This window comes from Panicum virgatum, chromosome 9N (genome assembly GCF_016808335.1).
Source record: "Panicum virgatum strain AP13 chromosome 9N, P.virgatum_v5, whole genome shotgun sequence".
In the NCBI taxonomy this organism is placed as follows: Eukaryota; Viridiplantae; Streptophyta; class Magnoliopsida; order Poales; family Poaceae; genus Panicum; species Panicum virgatum.
This window is the reverse complement of record NC_053153.1, coordinates 58,523,970-58,544,347: the sequence shown is the minus strand read 5'-3', so window position 1 is coordinate 58,544,347 and position 20,378 is coordinate 58,523,970. Positions and strand designations below refer to the sequence as shown.

At 43.2% G+C, this 20,378-nt stretch overlaps 3 protein-coding genes across 3 annotated transcripts; 2 read left to right on the top strand and 1 right to left on the bottom strand.

The window, feature by feature from the left end:
• The first annotated feature begins 927 nt into the window (after window positions 1–927).
• Window positions 928–5,963, top strand: LOC120688208 (membrane-anchored ubiquitin-fold protein 1). Its single transcript, XM_039970399.1, has 4 exons — window positions 928–1,236; window positions 1,330–1,507; window positions 5,229–5,396; window positions 5,483–5,963. The coding sequence occupies exons 2-4, from the start codon at window positions 1,375–1,377 to the stop codon at window positions 5,536–5,538; spliced, it is 357 nt and encodes a 118-aa protein (XP_039826333.1). The 5' UTR covers window positions 928–1,236; window positions 1,330–1,374; the 3' UTR covers window positions 5,539–5,963.
• Window positions 5,964–6,700: 737 nt separating this feature from the next.
• Window positions 6,701–12,659, top strand: LOC120688205 (chaperone protein ClpB2, chloroplastic-like). Its single transcript, XM_039970397.1, has 10 exons — window positions 6,701–7,169; window positions 7,435–7,653; window positions 7,892–8,129; window positions 8,398–8,593; window positions 8,675–8,729; window positions 9,318–9,468; window positions 10,254–10,562; window positions 10,674–10,939; window positions 11,021–11,947; window positions 12,160–12,659. The coding sequence occupies exons 1-10, from the start codon at window positions 6,927–6,929 to the stop codon at window positions 12,481–12,483; spliced, it is 2,928 nt and encodes a 975-aa protein (XP_039826331.1). The 5' UTR covers window positions 6,701–6,926; the 3' UTR covers window positions 12,484–12,659.
• Window positions 12,660–14,874: 2,215 nt separating this feature from the next.
• LOC120688207 (cytochrome P450 724B1-like) lies at window positions 14,875–18,192 on the bottom strand. Its single transcript, XM_039970398.1, has 8 exons — window positions 17,491–18,192; window positions 17,174–17,326; window positions 16,847–17,080; window positions 16,640–16,726; window positions 16,430–16,508; window positions 16,176–16,282; window positions 15,672–15,796; window positions 14,875–15,287 (listed from the first exon to the last, which is right to left on the bottom strand). Exons 1-8 carry the CDS (start codon window positions 18,010–18,012, stop codon window positions 15,194–15,196), a joined length of 1,401 nt encoding a protein of 466 aa, XP_039826332.1. The 5' UTR covers window positions 18,013–18,192; the 3' UTR covers window positions 14,875–15,193.
• Window positions 18,193–20,378: the final 2,186 nt, after the last annotated feature.

The following is a 20,378-nucleotide window of genomic DNA, read 5'->3' as shown; positions in this document are numbered from 1 at the left end:
TCTAATTACAGCCTAATTAGGTTCATTAGATTCGTCTCGCCATTTACAGACAGCAGTCGCAATGCGTTTTTTATTTCGTCTAGATTTAAGTCTCCATGCAGGTGCCGGAAATTTTTTTTGGAATTTTGATTTTTGTAACTAAACAAGGCCTTGCTTTCCATCCTCGCGTTGCGCGTAAGGATGGTAAACGGATAGCAGATATCCGAATTATCCAATATCTATATCTGTTTAAATATTAATATGGATATCTGTATCTATATTCGAATTTAATGTGGTAGTAAAGTGGATACATCCGAATTCGATTTTCATTAATTTTCTCTATCCGATTTCATATTCGTATTCGACAATATCCGACACTATCCCTATCTGTTTTCATTCAAAAACTATTTAAGAAATTATTTTTATTTCTGACCACCCATATTATTAATTTTATAATAAAAATATAACAAAAAAGATTAAATTTACTTTTAAATATTCTTATTTTATCTCAAAATTACTTTATATTTTTTTATTTATATATAATAAAATTATTTATATGTTTATTGCAATATATTTTAGTTCTAATTTTATTTTTATGTATTTATTTATTAACAATAAATAATTTTTTTAACTAAATATCTGTATTATATTATTATACTTTATTTTGTACCTGTATAAAATTTTATAAACTAAAACTACTAATAAAGAAATAACTAAACGTTAGCTCATATATCAAGTCAATATCCGAATTCGAATTCAAATCCGAGACATCTGTTTTGTATTCGTATTCGAGAATATCCGAATCCGTATCCATATTCAATTTAAAATGTGATAAATAATACTATTCGAATCCGATTTCATGCTAATCCGAATCCCATCCGTTTCCCGTTTGATCCGTTTCCCGTCTTGGTTGCGCGGCGCGGTTGGCCACACACAGGGCAGGCGCCAGGCGAGACGAGACGACCCCTCTTCTCCTCTCTTTTGACCCGCCACCCTCTCCACTGACGCCGCTCCTCTCCTCGTCTTCCTCGGTCCCTCCCCCTCCCCCTCCTCCCGCCTTGCCTCTCCTCCCTCCCTGTCGACGCGGCGGCACCTATGATCCACCCCCGCTGCCACCCGCTGCGGGCCTCCTGATCCGCGCCCCGGCCCGAGGAAGCGGGCCCCGACCGAGATTCCGACGCTCCACCCCCTGCGCGGCGCTTGTCAGATTCGCCCCGGGGCGGCGCCTCGATTCTGTCCGCCCCCCTGCTGTCCGCGGTAACGAATCGATCGGCTTCTCAACCCTCGCCGCGCGCGTCTTCTTTCCTTTCTCCCGCGTTGACGGTACGAGGTGTTCGCGGCTCTCTGCAGCATCTGGTTGGGGGCGCTCCGGCGCGGCGCTTCCCGTCCCTGGAGATGTCCGCCGTCCAGGAGCAGTTCGAGATCAAGTTCCGGCTGCCCGACGGCACCGACATCGGGCCCAGGCGCTTCCCGCCGGCGTCCACCGTCGCCACGCTCAAGGAGACCATCATCGCCCAGTGGCCCAAAGGTGAGCTCCCCACCCCCCCGCACGCGCTTTCCCTTCCTTGCGATGCCAGCGCCGTGTAGTTTCTTAGCACCGGTGAGTGGCGCCGGAGCTGTGCGATCGGTGTTGGCGCGCCCGTCGCTTTCTCGGGTCGGATTCCACCCCTGGGACGCCCACCATCTAGTTTGGAATCTTGAGGTGTACTGCACTGTGGCGTCGCCATCAGCAGCGGTCAGTTCCAAGGACCAATTATTGTGGCATTGTATCTCCACCAAAATGTGAACCAGTATACTTTTATCAGAGTAATCTGTTGAGCTTGCTGCCAATCACATTACATTGGCGCTATCATTTCTGGAACCTTTAGTGCTCGATGTTTGCTTGATGTACTGATGTGTTCGTATCGAAATTAATCTCTTCTGTTTCTTGCGTAACGTGTGTATATGGTACAGCAAAATGATCGATCCAAATTAACTTTTGAGTGACAGTGACAGCGATAGGAGCTTAACAAATGGAGAATGTTAGAGCTGCAGAAAGTAGAGGAGGAGACCTTACATTTTAAGTGAAGGGAGGAGTTCCTAGGACTGTATGAAGCCATGTGCCTAGGATAGCAGTTCTGTATTTCCTCGGGGCAGCTGAGAAAGTACAGTTGACTTAAGGAACTGATACATTCTGGCTTAACTAGTAATTAATTTTCTGATTTGCACATGTTTTACTACTCTTTTGTACCACTCCTAGTGTTAGCAGTTTGTACATGACTTTTTGTGATACTGAATACACTTGAAACAAAAGGACATCATAATAAGCTGCTGGTTGAACTCCCAAGTCTAGTAAACTGCTGGTTGAACTCCCAAGTCTAGTAAGCTGCTTGTATGGTTTCCAATTATAATCGTGGCTAAAATGACAAAAAAATTCAGAGATAAATAATATAAGAATCAAGTATTTTGGACTTATTACCTTTGTAGCAATTATCTACAACTTTGATGAAATATGGCACCAGAGTAATGGTGGTTGTAACCTCAGCCTTGAACACAGAACCAAATCATGATAGAAGGATTGTGTCAGGCTAATTTGATTGGTGGCAAATTCTGCCCACCTACTCTTGTTTTCTTTTAAGGTTGTCCTTTATGGCTAAGGTTAGGCTCTGCTTGAAACAAAAGGACATCATGATAAGCTGATACAGGTTGAATATCTTGTATATTGAACTACTTGTATGGTTTCTGATTAGAAAAATACTTGGAGAATGGGTGGTGTTTAAAACAAGAGCAAATTGTAGTGAAGGAAAAGGTCATATAAGAATCTGAGCTTTAATTCTGCTTGTAGCAAGTATTCATTGGTTTTTTTAATGAAATATCATAGCTGAATGAGGGTGGTTGTAACCTCAGCATTGAACACAAAACCACACCATATTAGAAGGATACTGTGTTAGGCCAATTTGATTGATGGCAACTTTTGCCAAACTGCTACTGTTTTCTTTTGAAGAAATAAGGGTCAGTTGTGCTTATGGGCTAAAGGCTAGGCTACTAGGTTTCAGCTTCAATATTTAGAACTTTTCTTTGGATAACTAACAAGTGCTTCAATCTAGCCAGGCACAAATGTTTCTGATAGTTTGAGATCAAGCTAATCTATACTATAAAGATCGAAAACAATTGAAAACGTTTCTCACCCATATTAGGTTTGCCATACCCCTCACGCTGGACCCACCTGTCGGGGTCGAGGGAGGTGGGAGGGGGTGCCGACCTATGGAAATCGCATGTTCGAGAGCGTTTCTGCCAAAAAGTAATTTCTTTTCTCACCGCATGTTTTTTTACCCGCCCGCGCATACCCCACCACATAAACAGAGGCTGGCTTACCCCGTCCGCCGTCGCTGCTTCCTCTCCCTCCCCCTGCTTTACACGACCTCAGGTCTCGATGCCGCCGTTGCGGGTCTTTCCTCATCCGCGCGACCTTCACGGTGTGGGAGGAGGCCACGACCTTCACGGGGCCCCATGCCGCCCGCGTCCTGCCGAGGCGCCCCCAGGCATGTCAACCCCGTCCTTCGCCCTCCCATGGCCGCGCCCTACTCCTAGGACACCTCCTCCCACGAAAAGCACCACCAACTCTAGCCTCGCGACCGTCCGTCGCCTAACCTTGCTCCAGCCGGCTGCCGAAGCTAGCTTCCCCTCCCGACCTTCTTGCTTGAGAACCATGGAGATTGTTTCCAAGGAGAAGAGACATGTGTTATTGAGAGAGATTTGGAGGAGATGGGCAAGTATGTAGAGCTGCTGGACATGGGGGTGCGTGGCGCGGTTCCACCTCCACTGCCCGCAGACAGCCACCGGCACCGGAGACGGCCGCAATTGCGAGATGGCGAGTCCACGACGGCCGTGAAGATGCTGCAGGGGTCGGACTGTAGGAGCCCGCGGAGATCATCCTCTACACCATCGTCTAGGCCAAAATTTGCTCCCAGCCCGGATGGTGAGATGGCGTATGGTCACTTGCTTCATGAGAGGTAGAAATGAGATGCTATCCTCTTTTCTTTTTCTTCTTCCCCTTTCCGTTTCTGTTGGATTTTGCCGTGAGTGATTCATTCGTTTCTGGGTGTCCAACTGATTTAGGATAAGGTCAGTTTGCAAATAGGCCTCTAGCAAAAATCGAAAACAGAATTCACTAGTATGTGCCTCTATAAAGATATAGAACTTTAAGATCTAATCCAACCTTGCATAACTAACCTAAGAATTTTTCCAATTCGCAAGCACTATTCAGTGTATCTTGAAAAACCTCCTACTAACCTCTGAAGTATAGAGTTACTAACATTTTTCTATATCTTTAAACCTCAGCTTTGTTCCTGTTGCAATAGGTTTGTATCGACCTAAACTGACCTAAACTACGAGATAGCAGTGACGTCTATCATGGTACATATTTTTGAGGTTTAATTTCAATAGTAATTTAATTAATATATAATTCAATGCATTTTTAAATTAAAGACTAATTAGGTTTTTAAATCACGTGCATGTCGCACGTGCATCTATGCTAGTTAATGAGTAAACTAAAGACTGATTGTTACACCAGGTTTTAAGAAGAATAACCATCATAGTAGGCATAGGCAATAGTGCTAGAGATCTCGTGATCTTACCACCGGTAATTGCTGTGATGCTCCAGTTAATACATATTACAGCAACTTAAGCACTGTATATATGTAAATTACTCCCTGCAAATGCTTAGTGGCTTCTGCTTCCAATTTGAACCGCAGGGTGTCTTGGCAACAACAAACTTTTTAAATACCTGACATAACTTCATGTGGCCATTTAAATGAGTTATCTGACAGCTGGCCATTATGTGACATACTTTTACATGGTAAGGAAGAGTGGAGTGACAGAAACAAAACCTAATTTAAAGTTCCATGGTTCTAGTTGAATAAGGGTTTCGAACAAAGGGATCATGCTACCAATCTTCTAATCTGATAATACTCTCGAGACAGTGAATTTCTAGGAAAATTTTCTAGTGCCATCTGCCCATCCTAGCCTTCTTATTATTACATCTCTTGGACAGTAGATAGGGGGAACCCAATTTAGTGCTGCTTGGGTAGGCTATTTTATCCTTTTGTCTTGCTGGATCTGTTCACTTCATCTAGCTATTTCAACTTGAATATACTCAATCTAGTGCTGTGTCTCTGTACACCACCAAACTGCATTCAACTTCCTTTCAGCATGTGTTATCTTATTCTGTTAAGCTTGTTTGCGGTGTTTTTACTATTCCTTCTCAACAGATAAGGAAAAAGGTCCGAGGACTGTGAACGATCTTAAGCTTATTAATGCTGGGAAGATATTGGAGAACAACAAAACCCTGTCAGAATGCAAAAGCCCGATCTGTGACTTCTCTGGGATGACAACGATGCATGTCGTCGTCCGTGCACCGACTTCAGGCAAACAGTCTGGTAATTTTCTTCCTTTTGCAAGGCCATGTAGCTTCTTTCTGTCACATGTCCTTGAATATGATTTGTATTCCGTGTGCTGATAACAGATAAAAGAGCAGCAAAGAAAGCAAAAGATTTCAGGTGCGGTTGTGCCATCATGTGACAGCATTGTGAATAGTAGCAAAAAAATGTTGCTATTTCAGCTCCTCCCCCTTTGCCCCTCACCCCTTTTTTTCCGCTCTCGCTAGAGTGTTGTATTATGTTCGAGGCGCTTCTCCTTTTATTTCCCTTTGATGTATCGCGGGCAAGCTGCTGCTGCAGTTAATCACCCAATCATGAGTTGCGTCAAGTACAAAATTTGAAGGATGCTGGCTGTTAACTACCCTTAATCATGAGTTATGACGAGCACACAGTTTGAAGGCAGCCATTAGTGTCTAATTTACAAGATCCATCTTATGCAATTTTGCATGGTTTCACATTCTCTTCTACTATATATGCCACCCCGGTGACTTGTATTTAATGTATGCCTGACATACTAGATGAACTTTATGGAACGGCATTCAATTCATCAGCCATCCAATTTCCACCTTTTGCTACTAAAGCCAATGGCAATCTGGTACGTGATCTTCCTCTATCAGTTTGCTGGCTATATCCTCTGAAGTTAAGATGAGTACTCCTATGTTTTGTAATTATTGTCCACCGTACAAGTTGAGACAAGCCATCAGTCATCGCCTGTTGATCTCATTCTGCAAACAATCACCATGAGGCTGTAAAGCCCCAAGTGGCATCAAAATGCGCTACAATAATACGAGTGACGGTGATATTTACCTGTCCGGTAACAAGAGTTGGTGTCTAATAGGTTGTATGCTGTCGAACTTTGTTAAACTGCAGTTATCTTTCTGAATCTTTAGACTGCATGAAAATGCTATGCGTAGTTTTCCTTTGGGTAAGTCTGTACTCTTTAACTCTTCCTTCTGAGCACTACCAGTGTAGGAATGATCTAGTACAGTAGTGTTTTTTTTTTGTGGCCAGAAAACGCAGAAATTAACGCTTTTTTTGTGCGAAAAACGTGAATTCTTTTGCTGGGGATTTCGGAACGCAACAAATAAAACAGGGCGCACGCCGGGCCAGAGCACGGACAGGCGGGGCGGGACTGGAGCAACTCGGAGTCTCGGATCGGGACACTCGGTCACCGAGCCCTCGGCGCAGATCCCGGCCGCCCAGCGCGAGATCCGACGGCGCCGCGCGCGCACAGCACGCCCCCCCCCCCCCCCCCCCCCCCCTTCTCCCTCTATCATCATCTTCCTTGCGCCTCGCCGTCTCCACGGCCTCCTGGTTCGCACCTGAATCTCCCAGAACCTCCGTCTCCTTCCTCGTCCAAAGGCCCCGCGCAAACCGATTTATACCCTTCCGCCCGCCGCATAGAGTCATCTGTTCACTCCTCTACCCAATCCAGAGTTCCATCCAGTCTTGCAGACTCCGAACTGATCCTCTCCGAGCCCTCTGATAAACCGTCGGGGAAGTGTGTTACCGCCGCCGCAGGGCCCCGCCATGGCCGCCGCGCCACCGATGTCAGCCGACGTCCTCAGCTTCCTCCCGTCCGCGCCCGCCGCCGCCGCCGCGCCGACGCCGGTCGTCGCCGCGGCGTGGGGCGCGGCGAGGGCGGGGTCGGTGAGGAGCAAGGCGGCGCTCAGGATGGCGAGAGGAGGAGCTGGCCTGGCTCCGGTGGTTGGGAGGAGGCCCCACCGGCGGCCTCTCTCCGTGCGGTGCGACGCCACCAGCCGGGACGGCAGGGTACGACACCGTTTGCTCGCCTGCCTGTTCGGTCCGATTTGGGCACCATTTTCTTTTCTTTCATTTGGAATAATAATGGCATATTCAGTTTTCAATTCCGGTGTCACATTCTTCGTATGTACTTTTTTTTTAGAAAATCAATGATTCATTTGCATCCCATTTCTATTACAGACAAGTGTTTTTGACAGCTTTATAGTACTACGTATGCTTTTTTGAAGAGCCAGCAAATTCTACAGCTAACCTTGGTTATCTACTTCGTCAACAGATTACACAACAAGAGTTCACCGAGATGGCATGGCAATCAATTGTCTCATCACCTGAGGTGGCCAAGGAAAGTAAACATCAGATTGTGGAGACTGAACATCTGATGAAGTCCTTGCTGGAGCAAAGGAATGGGCTTGCCCGGAGGATCTTTTCCAAGGCGGGAGTCGACAACACAAGGCTTCTTGATGCTACAGAGAAGTTCATCCAGAGACAGCCTAAGGTAGTTTATCCTAAACACAGTTCGAGAATGTTTATACCCAAATGAAGTTTACCTTCCAGTTCCAGAGGGCAGTACATCTTGCTGACTAGTATGAACTAGTAAGAGTATATCACAACATGAAAAATGCATTTTATTTCACTTCACTGAACCAACATTTTTTTTATCTCACTATATATTGCTTGAAACTAAAAAAAAAACTTCCGGTGAGAGTTTTTTAAAGTTCTGTTCAATGATTCAGGTATTAGGTGAAGATCCTGGTTCCATGTTGGGGCGGGACTTGGAAGGTCTGATACAAAGAGCAAGGGACTTCAAGAAAGAGTATGGTGATTCATATGTCTCAGTTGAACATCTAGTCCTTGGCTTTGCCGAAGATAAGCGGTTTGGGAAACAACTATTCAAGGATTTTCAGATTACTGCGAAGACCTTGAAATCAGCCATTGAATCAATCAGAGGGAAGCAAAATGTAATTGATCAAGGTATGGGCCTTCTGTGTCGACTTAATTCTTGAAAAGATTGTAACAGTGTCAGAATAAGATTTGTTCTCCCTGCTATAACGACACTGACATTAGAATGCTTGGACCTCATTTGTTTCCCTGTTTGTGCCCCAATAAAATTGCATGATGTATTTTCTTGTAACCTGCATGACGTAACATGGGAAGTAATGCAACATGTGCTGAATTAGGAGCGACATATTATACCTACTGGATATGAAAATTTTCACCTGAAATTATGAATTTTCAATAGATCCTGAGGGCAAGTACGAAGCTTTGGAGAAGTATGGAAAGGACCTGACAGCTATGGCACGCCAAGGGAAGCTTGATCCAGTTATTGGAAGGGATGATGAAATTCGAAGATGCATACAGATTTTATCGCGGAGAACTAAGAACAACCCGGTTTTGATTGGTGAACCTGGTGTTGGAAAAACAGCTATAGCTGAAGGGTAGGTCAACAGTACATTTTACACAGCATCTCACCGAGTATTGAAACAGTTCCACTAACTTGAGTTTTGTTCCTTGTTTAGGCTTGCTCAGAGGATTGTACAAGGAGATGTCCCTCAAGCTCTGACAAACCGTCGAGTAAGTTATCCATTAATGTCTCATGTTCTGCGTCATATAGACATCAGAAAACCTTGTTTCACATGTTTCTGGAATACATTGCACAGAGGTGGCCCTTGTTGGCTATATATATATATGAAAATTAGATCTTCAGTTGCCATTATGACAATTTTTTCATGTTGCAACTAACATTTGAATGATTCATTTGTGATTTGTACGTAGGCTATCCATTTGTTCAATTTCTTTGACCTTTAAGTTACTGGTATTATTTTAATGTTTGATGCATACAAACAAATTCATTCTGTACATGCATTTTACGTAGAGATTGAAATATCTTGGAAGTTACTGAGTCCTTTATATCATGGGCAATTTCTGGCGATGTATCTTTAGATGTTTTAATCATTTTCAGAAGTATTCAACTATCACTAAACAACTTGATACTAGTTTATGAAACTTATTGTTTGTTTGAGTGCACCATCTACTGATCTTGGAAGTATTAGTGTTATCTAAACTGTAAACTATTGTACTTTCTGTAGCTAATTTTTTAGAATTTAACCTGTCATTGTTAACTTTCTTTCTATATTCTTTCTATTGTTTTCTTTTGAACAGCTCATTGCACTTGATATGGGTGCTTTGATTGCTGGTGCAAAATATCGTGGAGAATTTGAGGATAGGCTAAAGGCTGTTCTCAAAGAAGTTACAGACTCTGATGGACAGACCATTCTTTTTATTGATGAGATTCACACAGTTGTTGGAGCAGGTAACTATATGTAGGATGCTCTATTGTTTCTTTGATTCTTAGATCTTTTCTGCCTCACATTTAATTAATTTCAAGTGAAATCATTTTATTTGGTAATACTACCATTATTTGTTTTTTCAAAAAAATATTATGAGCCCCAGTATTTGAGACCATTATTCCTTGGTCTAGGGATGGGGGTACTAGGTTTGTAGGTTGGAAAAAGTAGATGCTCTAGGGCAAACTACAGTGTATTCCTTATATGTCAAAATGCTTGTTGTTTTTGCCTTCTTTATGATTTTCAAAATATTTGTGGTTCTACAACTTCTAGGCAACTTTTACATGCCTTTTCTAGTCTTATCAAGGTTGGAAATAGCGGGCTATGAAGTTTAGCGGTAACTTTCTCTAAAAGCTATAGAATAGCTATAGCGAATCTATAGCGGGCTATAGCGAAAGTTAAATCATTTAGTGGAATGATAAAATAATAAATAATCTCATACAAATTATAAGTATCGTTGGTCTAACACCTAAAATTTGAGTCTTAACACGTCTCTTAACTACCCAACAGTACCCAATTGACATTTAGCGCTGCTAAGTGTCACAAAAACCTATTTAGCGGACATTTAGCATGGCTAAATCTCATAAAACCTCCTTTAGCGGATATAGCGAACAAATATTGTATAGCGTAGTGGTAGATCTCCTAAAAAGCTATTAGCGGGCTATAGCGAGGCTATAGCGGGCTATTTCCAACCATGAGTCTTATCCATCATTATTTTAGGAAATTTATCAAGGTTTTCATCGTATTCCAGGTGCCACAAATGGTGCAATGGATGCTGGTAATCTTCTCAAACCAATGCTTGGGAGAGGAGAGCTACGTTGTATTGGTGCAACAACACTTGATGAATACCGCAAATATATTGAGAAAGATCCAGCACTAGAGCGTCGCTTCCAACAAGTTTATGTTGACCAGCCTTCAGTTGAAGATACAATCTCAATACTACGGGGACTACGAGAGAGATATGAACTGCACCATGGTGTACGCATATCTGACAGTGCCCTTGTGGCTGCCTCTGTTCTTTCGGACCGTTATATCAGTGGACGATTCTTGCCTGACAAAGGTGATTTATCTGACTCAATACCATTCTTAAGCTTGTACCCTGCTAGATGCTGCTGAGCTATTACTACTGCAAGATGTGGTATTTCTAATAGGAGGTTATTCTTTGTTGCAGCAATTGATCTGGTTGATGAATCAGCTGCCAAGTTGAAAATGGAAATAACATCAAAACCTACTGCTCTGGATGAGATCGATCGTGCTGTCCTGAAGCTTGAGATGGAGCGTCTCTCACTTACAAATGATACAGACAAAGCTTCAAAGGACAGACTATCCCGCCTTGAAGCAGAACTATCACTCTTGAAGGATAAACAACGTAAATTGACTGAGCAGTGGGAGCATGAGAAGTCAGTGATGACTAAAATTCAATCTATCAAAGAAGAGGTAAAATTACTTCTCCACAAAGATTTGCTGTATGATTGATAAATGGAGCAGACAACTGACTTACATTTACTGTTGCCACAGATTGACAGGGTAAATGTGGAGATACAGCAGGCGGAACGTGAGTATGATCTCAATCGTGCTGCTGAACTGAAGTATGGCAGTCTGAATGCCTTGCAGCGCCAGCTTCAAACAACAGAGAATGAACTAGATGAATATCAGAGTTCAGGAAAATCCTTGCTAAGAGAAGAGGTGACTCAAGATGATATAGCAGAAATAGTGAGCAGGTGGACAGGTATTCCAGTCTCTAAACTAAAGCAATCCGACAGAGAGAAGTTGCTGTATCTGGAGGAAGAGCTGCACAAGCGTGTAGTTGGTCAGGACCCTGCCGTAAAAGCAGTTGCAGAAGCTATTCAGAGATCCAGAGCTGGTCTGTCTGACCCGAACCGTCCTATTGCCAGTTTCATGTTCATGGGACCTACAGGAGTTGGCAAAACGGAGCTAGCAAAAGCCCTTGCTGCTTTTATGTTTAACACTGAGGAAGCTGTTGTAAGGATTGACATGAGTGAGTACATGGAGAAGCATTCAGTCTCAAGATTGATTGGAGCTCCCCCGGGTTATGTTGGGTATGAAGAGGGTGGTCAGCTAACAGAGGCTGTTCGCCGGAGGCCATATTCTGTTGTCTTGTTTGATGAGATTGAGAAGGCTCATTCAGATGTCTTCAATGTTTTCCTTCAAATATTGGATGATGGTAGGGTTACTGACTCCCAAGGCCGGAAAGTGAGCTTCACCAACACTATCATTATCATGACGTCCAACGTTGGGTCGCAGTACATACTAAACATGGACGACGAAGGCGGATCATCTGATTCAGGCTATGAGAACATAAAGAAGAGGGTTATGGATGCTGCAAGATCAGTATTCCGCCCCGAGTTCATGAATCGTGTAGATGAGTACATTGTTTTCAAGCCTCTGGAGAGAGAACAGATCAACAGCATCGTCAAATTACAGGTAAAGTTTTGTACTTCTGCAGGGTTCAATTTTAATACCTTTTTGCATCTACAAATACCTCAGCTGGAATAATAAGATAGCAAAAACAACCATGTTCCAAGATTGGTGGTGCCATATGAGATGCAAAAATAAAACTATACTCATCTTTCTACTGAATACTGATCATATGTTGTATTATCTTGGTTTGAACTTTGGTTCTTCCTGTGATGCAGCTGGCAAGAGTACAAAAGAGGATTGCCGACCGAAAGATCAAACTTGAAGTCTCACCTGGAGCAATTGAATTCCTAGGAAGCCTTGGGTATGACCCGAACTATGGCGCAAGGCCAGTGAAGCGGGTGATTCAACAGTATGTGGAGAACGAACTCGCAAAGGGCATCCTCAGAGGTGATTTCAAGGACGAGGACAGCATCTTGGTAGACACCCAGGTCACAGTGCCATCGAATGGCCAGCTTCCACAGCAGAAGCTTGTTTTCCGGAAGGTGGGTGAGGAATCAAAATCCACTGCCGAAGGCGAGAAGTTCTTGCCAGCCGTCTGATGGAGTACCATTGCAGACTTGGCAGTTTACAGATTATGAGCAATAAAATGTGCATATAAGGGTGACAATGATAGTTTGTTCCTTCTGGGCATAGAATAGTAAGAATTCCTATTTGTTCTACTTTACACTAAGCGAAAGTTTATGCCGATTAGTGATTTTTGTGCGGGTGCTGCCAAGATTTTTTGGGCCAGTGATAGAAGTGTCCGTCCTTTCCGGTAGCTGTTTGAGACGCAGCGGTATGGGAAGAACTAGTCTGATCGATGTTCAGTTCACTCGGTACGAGACGAGTTTGCGTTCTGAACCAATTGATCATCCTTCTCGGTTCCATGGCTCTAGTTTTGAAATCCAACTAATCTCTTGCCACTAATATTGAAGCTGATCTGAAATGGTAAAATAGCACTTCGCAAACAACATATGGTTAGAACGCTTCAATTTTTGATGGATGAGTTTTGATATCATAGTAATGACCATATACGAATTCTTCATCAGGGGGTTTACATTTTAAAATACTTTTACACGATGCTAATTTCATGGTCATGAATATAGTCATACTAATGGTGAAATGGGGGCACTTGAGAGTGGCGGACGCAGCAATTGAAGATTGATTGTACATAAATATTAGCTAACTTAAAAAAGATAAAGGTTAATGAAAAAAATATTAAAGGGCACATGGTACAGTACAAATGCTTCTTTAATCTATTATATCCATACAATATTTGAAACTAAGCTATCAACTCATAAAGAAGTTACAAATTAACTTGACGAGGCTGCTTTTGGAAATGGAGAAGATGTCTTCATCAGCAACATATAGAAAAACTACTCAATAAAATGAACCAAACAATAACTTAGGTATTGATCCCCATGCTATTTTTAGCTTGTTTTTCACAAAATTCAAAGCTGAAAAATACCTTTTCAACACTTGCTGCTGCAACTGGCAGCACAACAGCACTAATTTTGAAAGCTTATATGAATGTATGATATGCTTATTTGTTCAACAAATGAGACTGAAAGATGTGCAATATTCTTTACTTCAGTAAATCTTTCATCACCATATATCTGCTATGGCCTAGGCCTACGGCCGGGTGATGCTTCCGCGTGGAAGCAAAGCCCGCCATCGCCGACGTGCACCCAGCCACCACGGTTACCGGGCTGTGCAGCAACAGGGCTTACAGGAGGGCATTGGGCGCCAGCAAGCTGAGCAAGCAGGCCAGCCCAAAGGCCTAGTTCTCTAATTCGGGCTCAAATAAACAAGATCTAGCCCACATACTTACTGAAATTTTGTCCAAATTATCGGGTAATGTACACCCATGCACCTCTACGCCCCTGATCTGAGACCGTATCGGATCAAATCATGCTTCAAGAAGGTTGGAAAAAAAAAGTGTACCTAATTTTTTTTTGGGACAAGTCACTCTATTAGTATCTCATTTACGTGATAAGGTGTATTGTTTAGAGATACACTGTTTACATATGTACCTCATGTCATGAATTTGTGTAACAAAAATTATGTATCAATAGGTGATCGTTGATTAAAAAGTCTTTTGCGACCATGTCTAAGCATGTTTTTTTCATTAAAAGGATTATTGATTAAAGACTTTTTCATACAAAACAAGCTCAATTTTTTTTGCGAAGGGAAGGGGACTTATATTAAATCTTGACAAAGTACATCTCCAAAATATACATGAAAAAAATATGTAGTAAAAAATACAAAAAAATTCTATCCAGATTCCTCCATTATCTTCTTTCCCAATGTCTTCCCTCAAATGTCGAAACCAAAGTGTAGTCCTCATACCGAATCTAACGACCAACCCCAAAACATTGGACATACCGCAAGATCCAACGCTTCGGAACTAGTTCAAAACACATCTAAATCGCTAAAAGAATATTGGTGGTTGCATCGTTGGGTATAGCATAGAATGTAGATTTATCACCTTTAAATTTTGATTTTCTCTCGTGATCACCGACGATGAGATCGATGATCCATAGTCGTTGTGTTCGTAGGGGGTTCCCAGAAGGACCCCTCCCTTTGCAGATAGGGGCTACAAATTGGCCACCTACCAATGAAATCGATTCTTGTAACGACGATCTTGTCGTGGCAATCACCCAAGTCATTGGAGAAACACACAAACCCGAGATTATTTGGAATCAAACCCTAAGACACTAGAAAATTGCAGGGAAAAGGAAAAAGATGGGTCTCCTTCCCTTCTCATCTCCAAGTAGACGCACCGGAGAAGAAGGAGAGGGGCCCTAGGTGCGACGGCGGTGGCGGCGGTGGGCAAGAGCGGCAGCTCTCTCCTAGGGCAAAGGCGGTGGCTTCCGAAACAAATCGAATCGGCCTTTGACGCTTTTCAAAAACAAGCTCAATTATACATACTTGTAAATGGATGACTGCGGTAGCAATGGAAAACCAACGGGACGATATGACATATATGGCGAGTGCTACAACTGGAGGTTCAGGTTTGAGACCTGCATGATTCGTGCCAAACCCCGTGTCCCCATCTCGGGTGATACATAAACCATGATGCCTATGCATCATAATAACAGTAAATTACATAAAAATAAAATTACATAAACGTAGACAGCTAATTTTATTTTTTTTTGTTTTTCGTGACATGTAAATCGCGATTCAGGACTAGCTGGCAGGGGTCTGACGTCTGAACTTATTTCCTCTCTCTTGGAGTCTTGGCGAAGAGCGAGCGGGACAAAGGCTTGATTAACCAGAGATCGGCTCGAGCTGTATGGGCAGGCCCTTCTTGAATTCCACGTACTGGTGCAGCATGGGAACGTCCTCTTCATCCATCCTCCACCTGCATGCATTTACTTGTTGAATGAATTGATAAAGAAAGAAAGAAAAGCTTCTGCTACTGTGCAAGTTAGTTAAGCATAAAACATGAATTTCGTGACTGATTAGGTAACAAAATTAAAAAGCAGAGTCCTACTGTTACTTAAAACGACTACTAGAAAGAAGAGAACTGCAGGTTGATTCACAAAAAGGTCTGGGATTTGTTTGGAAAGTACATCCGTGACATTGTGTTTGTTATTTTGCGTTCAGTGTCGGTTTTCCTGATTTTCTGCCTGTTTTATTTAGGTATGTTTTCGTGCGCTTCTTATGCGGTTTTATTTGCCTGATTTCCTCGTTTTTTCATGACTGACGACTGGAGTCTTGTTCAGTTCATTAACAAGTAAAGTACCTGTAGTTGAGCACAAGGTGGTGCAGGAAGAAAGCAGCCTCCACTTTGACAATCTCCGATCCAGGGCAGAGCCGCAGTCCACCTCCGAACGGCGCGAAGCTCTTGCCAGCCGGCTGGCTCAGCCCCTGTTTGCAATTCGGAAGACAGATAAATTATATCGATCAAAGATTCCTGAAAGATCTCTCTCTCCCCTGATGTGACAGCCAAACTAAGGTCTTGTTTAGTTCCCTTCAAAATTCCAAAATTTTACAAAATTCCACATCACATCGAATTTTTAAACACATGTATGAAATATTAAATGTAACTAAACAAAATAATTAATTATATAATTTGTCTATAATTTACGAGAAAAATCTTTTAAGCCTGGTTAATTTATGGCGGGATAATAATTACCAGATACAAACGAAAGTGTTACAATACTTTACAGATTCATTTTTATACATCTAAACAAGACGTAAAAGAAGAAAGATATACATGAAGGACGAAAGATAGATATATGTATACCTCCCATCTGCCAGGCTGAAACTGCTCGGGCTCCAGATGATGCGATGCGTCAACGTGGACAGCACCCAAGATGGGCAGGACCTTCCAACCAGCCGGGATCACGTATCCTACACCCATCATAAATGAATAGGGACCATGAATAGGGACCACATCAATAGACTCATTATATTAGTATTTGCTTCAGAGTTTCAGAAATCACGAGTTGTTTTTAGCTCATTCAGCCGTAACATCAGCAGCTTGTCTATAGCTTTTACCTTTGTAGGTGACGTCCTTGAGAACCTTCCTGTGCACTAGCTTGACGATGTTACCACACCTCAGCCCCTCGTTGATAACCTGGCACGCACGCAGCAGGGCGAGCAGAAGAATCGGCTCAGCAAACAGTTAAGCAAAATCGCTAAAAGTTTAACAGTGAAGTCAAATCGCTGATGGAATTGGCCACACATGTCTGGTCGGTAGCTACTTACACGAAGGGTGTACTCCATCTTCCTGTAGTCGTCAGGCGTCAGGGGCTCATCCTTCCCCTTGGTGGCTCTGATGGCCTCATGCTCTTTCTGCAGGCATGCAGGTGCAGAGATCATCAGCACAAGTAATAGTAGTAGTAGTAGTTTAGCACTTTAAACTCATATAGATGCTGATGAACTGACGATAAGCTAGCAGCAGCGTGTTGGTACCTTGAGTTGGTCGATGATGCTGGGAGATTTCCCAATGAAGTACACGAGAATGGAGAGCAGCACAGAGGTGGTCTCGTGGCCTGCTAGCAGCGAGTCCAGCAGGAAGGCGACCTTGTCGTCGTGAGACAGGTCCTTGTTGGCGAGGAGCACGTCGAGGAAGACGGACTGCTTGGATGGGTTACGCTTCCTGTCCTCGATGAACTTCTCCATGGTCTCAGATATCCTCTTCCTTGCCTGCCGCATACAGGTCGTCCAAAAGTCAGAGAGACTGATACGCATGCCTGCGAATTAAAAAGGGAAAAAACTCAAGATGCTCAAAAAGAATACCTTGACAGCCTTGGCAAATGGTGTCCCAGGGACGGTGATAGGGAGAGAGATGATCCCCTTCATGAAGATCTGGTACTCTTCCAGGATCCGGCAGGCCACCGGCCCGTCATGCGGCAGACCCAGCACCTGCTCCATGATCACCTTGTAGGGGAACTGTGTTCACGGCGGCAAGACCAACCGAGATGAGAAAAAAAAAATTAAAGCTCGCGCAGAGTTCAGAACCAAGCTAAGCAGGCAATGGCAGTGCTTCGATTGCTTGGCCGCAGGTTGCTTGATATATCAAAATATATAATTAATCACCGGCCGCCGTCTCGTACCTTCCTCGCCTCCTCGCAGAAGCTGATGGTCTTGCGGCCGCTCCAGGACGCGATGAGCGAGCGCGCGGATTCGTCGACGCTGGCGACGTAGGAGGCCTTGAGCCCGGTGGAGGCGACGAGGGCGAGGAACATGCTCCGTATCTGGCGGTGCCGCTCGCCGGTGACCACCAGGGCGGAGGACTCGCCGAGGATGGTGCGGATCGCGCCGGGGTAGCTGCACTCGAACAGGCGCTCCTCGTTGTGCAGCACGAAGTGGTTGAGCTCCTCGTCGCACGACACGATCGCCGGCGAGCCGAACAGGTGCGACTTGAACACCGTCCCGTACTTGGCGACGTGCTCCTGCAGGAAGCCGCCGGCGGTGTTGGACGGGTGGGCGTGGAGGAAGCCGATGGTCTCGCCGATGAAGGGCCAGCCGAAGCTGCCCTTGGGGAGGCCATGGTGGCGGAGCAGCGGAAGGTAGTGGCGGAGCACCGCCGCGGCGGCGATGGACGCCAAGGCGACCAGCAGGAGCACGTACACCATCCTGGCCGCACTCTGATAGATGCTGTCTACAAGACCAGCGTGGAAAATTAATGAAAAGCTAGGATGATGCCGCCCGCCCTTTTTATAGGTGTATACCCCAAAACGCAGGGCTAAGTGTACTAATCAAGTACTGAGGCGTGCCCAGTTCCCTCTCTATTCACCCAAATGCTAAAACATAGTATGATATAGGGAGTAACACTACGTTGGATTCAAATAATCCAGCTCGTGTAAGAGCTGTAGCTCGTATAATCCACTTTTGGTGAGAAACTGTTTACTGCTTCCGCTGAGGGTAAAGAATTAAGATATATAGATTGTGTAAATTTGCATTCAAAATTACTTCCATGATCTCATAGTTTGTTGGGTTTTCTAGTAAACTGTTAAGAAAACTAGGGGATCAAAGTCAAACATTGTGACCATCTCATTTCTTTTTTAACAGTTCATATGATAAATCATTTCAATTTCATATGCACAAAACTAAGTCACTTGGATACTGAACGGATACTGTTAGCGTCCAGGACCGGAGCCTCCCTGACGATTCACAAATGGGCTGGGGACTACCGTGACAGAGACCCCACCATGAAAAAATTCCCCGGAACCGGACTGGTGAGGTCTCGTGTTCCTAAGAAGGTTTCCCCGTGGAGTTTGGTTAAATCGTTTGAGCACTACATCACAACACCGCATTACCAACAGACATCAGTTGGTAAAAATGCAGTATTATCGATGAACAGTCAATCGGTAAAGCTCTGAAACTCACGATCAAGGGTAATTCTTTTTTTTTTCAGAAACAGTTAGTAGATAAAGATATCTATATTTACCGATTAGCGGTCAGTTGGTAAATATGTTAACAACATTAACATGTAGATTCTGCGGAGGTCACGTTATACAAATAAAGAAAGCGGTCCCTGCAGAGGCCACGTGAGCTGACCACTGCATGCTCCCCATCTGCACAAGCACAACCCACCTTTATTGTAAAGACAATGGGGGTGTTTAGTTTGCAAAAAAATTTCTACGGTACGCGTCACATCAAATATTTGAACACATGCATGGAGCACTAAATGTAGTTGAAAAAATAACTAATTATACAGTTTAACTGATTCCTATGAGATGAATCTTTTAAGCCTAATTAGTGCATGATTGTATATTAATTGTCAAATAACAACAAAATGTGCTACAGTACCAAAACCCAAACTTTTTCACCAACTAAACACACTCAATGTGGAGATACGAATATAGCATCTTCAAATTACTCATCCTTCTTATTATTAAAATATTTTTCTTTTGTAACTAGAGATGTTCCAACAGATTACTAATTTCATCGCTAATACTATTTTTTTTTGAGATTGCCAAAACACACATCCCTCTTGCTCAAATGCAGGGTATTTCTTCCTCCACCCTAACATTTGAGTAATTAATCTGCTCTAGCATTGTCTACCACAAATGAAAAAATATTATTAATGATGGAGAGAGAATATATATATATATATATATATATATATATATATATATATATATATATATATATATATATATATATATATATATATATATATATATATATATATATATATATATATATATATATATAAGAGATAAGTAATCTGCTGGAGATACTCAGTATGCCGTCCGTGCCACTTTTTAGATTTGATGGTCTTTTGCCAAGGGTGGAGGGCTGGAGGTAGATTGGGGACGAAGCGTGCTCCCAAGGCCTCTTCAAACGTTGGCAAAATAAAAAAAGCCCGCTTCAAACGGCTAGCTCAAAACCTGCTCATATTTTTTTTAATCAATAAACAAGACACACTAGCGCTTCGCTTCTCTCCTACTCCTATCTTGCACGCTCGCCTTCCCATCTCGCACACACGCTCACCCAAGCACTTCTGGCACTCTGCCGAGCTTCTAGTTGCTAGTTTAGAGCTAGCTGCCGCTTGTTTATGTCCGCCCCACGTGACCCGCGAGACAGCCTGGCCATACAATTATCAAATTGACAGTCTTCATCCAATGGCGGGAAATTCGAGTTGTGAGTGTCCACGTAAACAACCCATTTAAAACTCCAATGCAAATAAAACCGATCCCTTATACCAACTAATGAACTAAACTGGACTGCTAATATCTTAGCTTATTTGCCACCAAACCAAATAAAATTAAATAGCAAAATCAGACTATTAAAACTGGACTTTGCCCAAACAATTAGCAGCTTGACTTTTACTGTTGTTTTCGTAACAATGTTTTATTTGTGCAACTAACCTGCAATAATTTCATATTGATTACATCAAATTCAAGTTCTAATAGTATACTTAGAACAATCCCAACCATTGTTTTCCATGATGTCTGCCTCCGTCCTGGTGGTGATCTATCACTATCAGCCCTAT

Bases quoted from the DNA above. Each gene is read 5' to 3' on its own strand.
- LOC120688205 (XM_039970397.1), top strand. From the start codon at position 6,927: ATGGCCGCCGCGCCACCGATGTCAGCCGACGTCCTCAGCTTCCTCCCG. The intron at 8,594-8,674 runs GTAGGTCAACAG...TTCCTTGTTTAG, and splicing joins AAAACAGCTATAGCTGAAGG to GCTTGCTCAGAGGATTGTAC. The intron at 8,730-9,317 runs GTAAGTTATCCA...TCTTTTGAACAG, and splicing joins AAGCTCTGACAAACCGTCGA to CTCATTGCACTTGATATGGG.
- LOC120688207 (XM_039970398.1), bottom strand. From the start codon at position 18,012: ATGGTGTACGTGCTCCTGCTGGTCGCCTTGGCGTCCATCGCCGCCGCG. The intron at 16,283-16,429 runs GTAAAAGCTATA...TGATGGGTGTAG, and splicing joins CAAGGACGTCACCTACAAAG to GATACGTGATCCCGGCTGGT. The intron at 15,797-16,175 runs GTATACATATAT...AATTGCAAACAG, and splicing joins TTCAGCCTGGCAGATGGGAG to GGGCTGAGCCAGCCGGCTGG.
- LOC120688208 (XM_039970399.1), top strand. From the start codon at position 1,375: ATGTCCGCCGTCCAGGAGCAGTTCGAGATCAAGTTCCGGCTGCCCGAC. The intron at 1,508-5,228 runs GTGAGCTCCCCA...CCTTCTCAACAG, and splicing joins CATCGCCCAGTGGCCCAAAG to ATAAGGAAAAAGGTCCGAGG. The intron at 5,397-5,482 runs GTAATTTTCTTC...TGCTGATAACAG, and splicing joins GACTTCAGGCAAACAGTCTG to ATAAAAGAGCAGCAAAGAAA.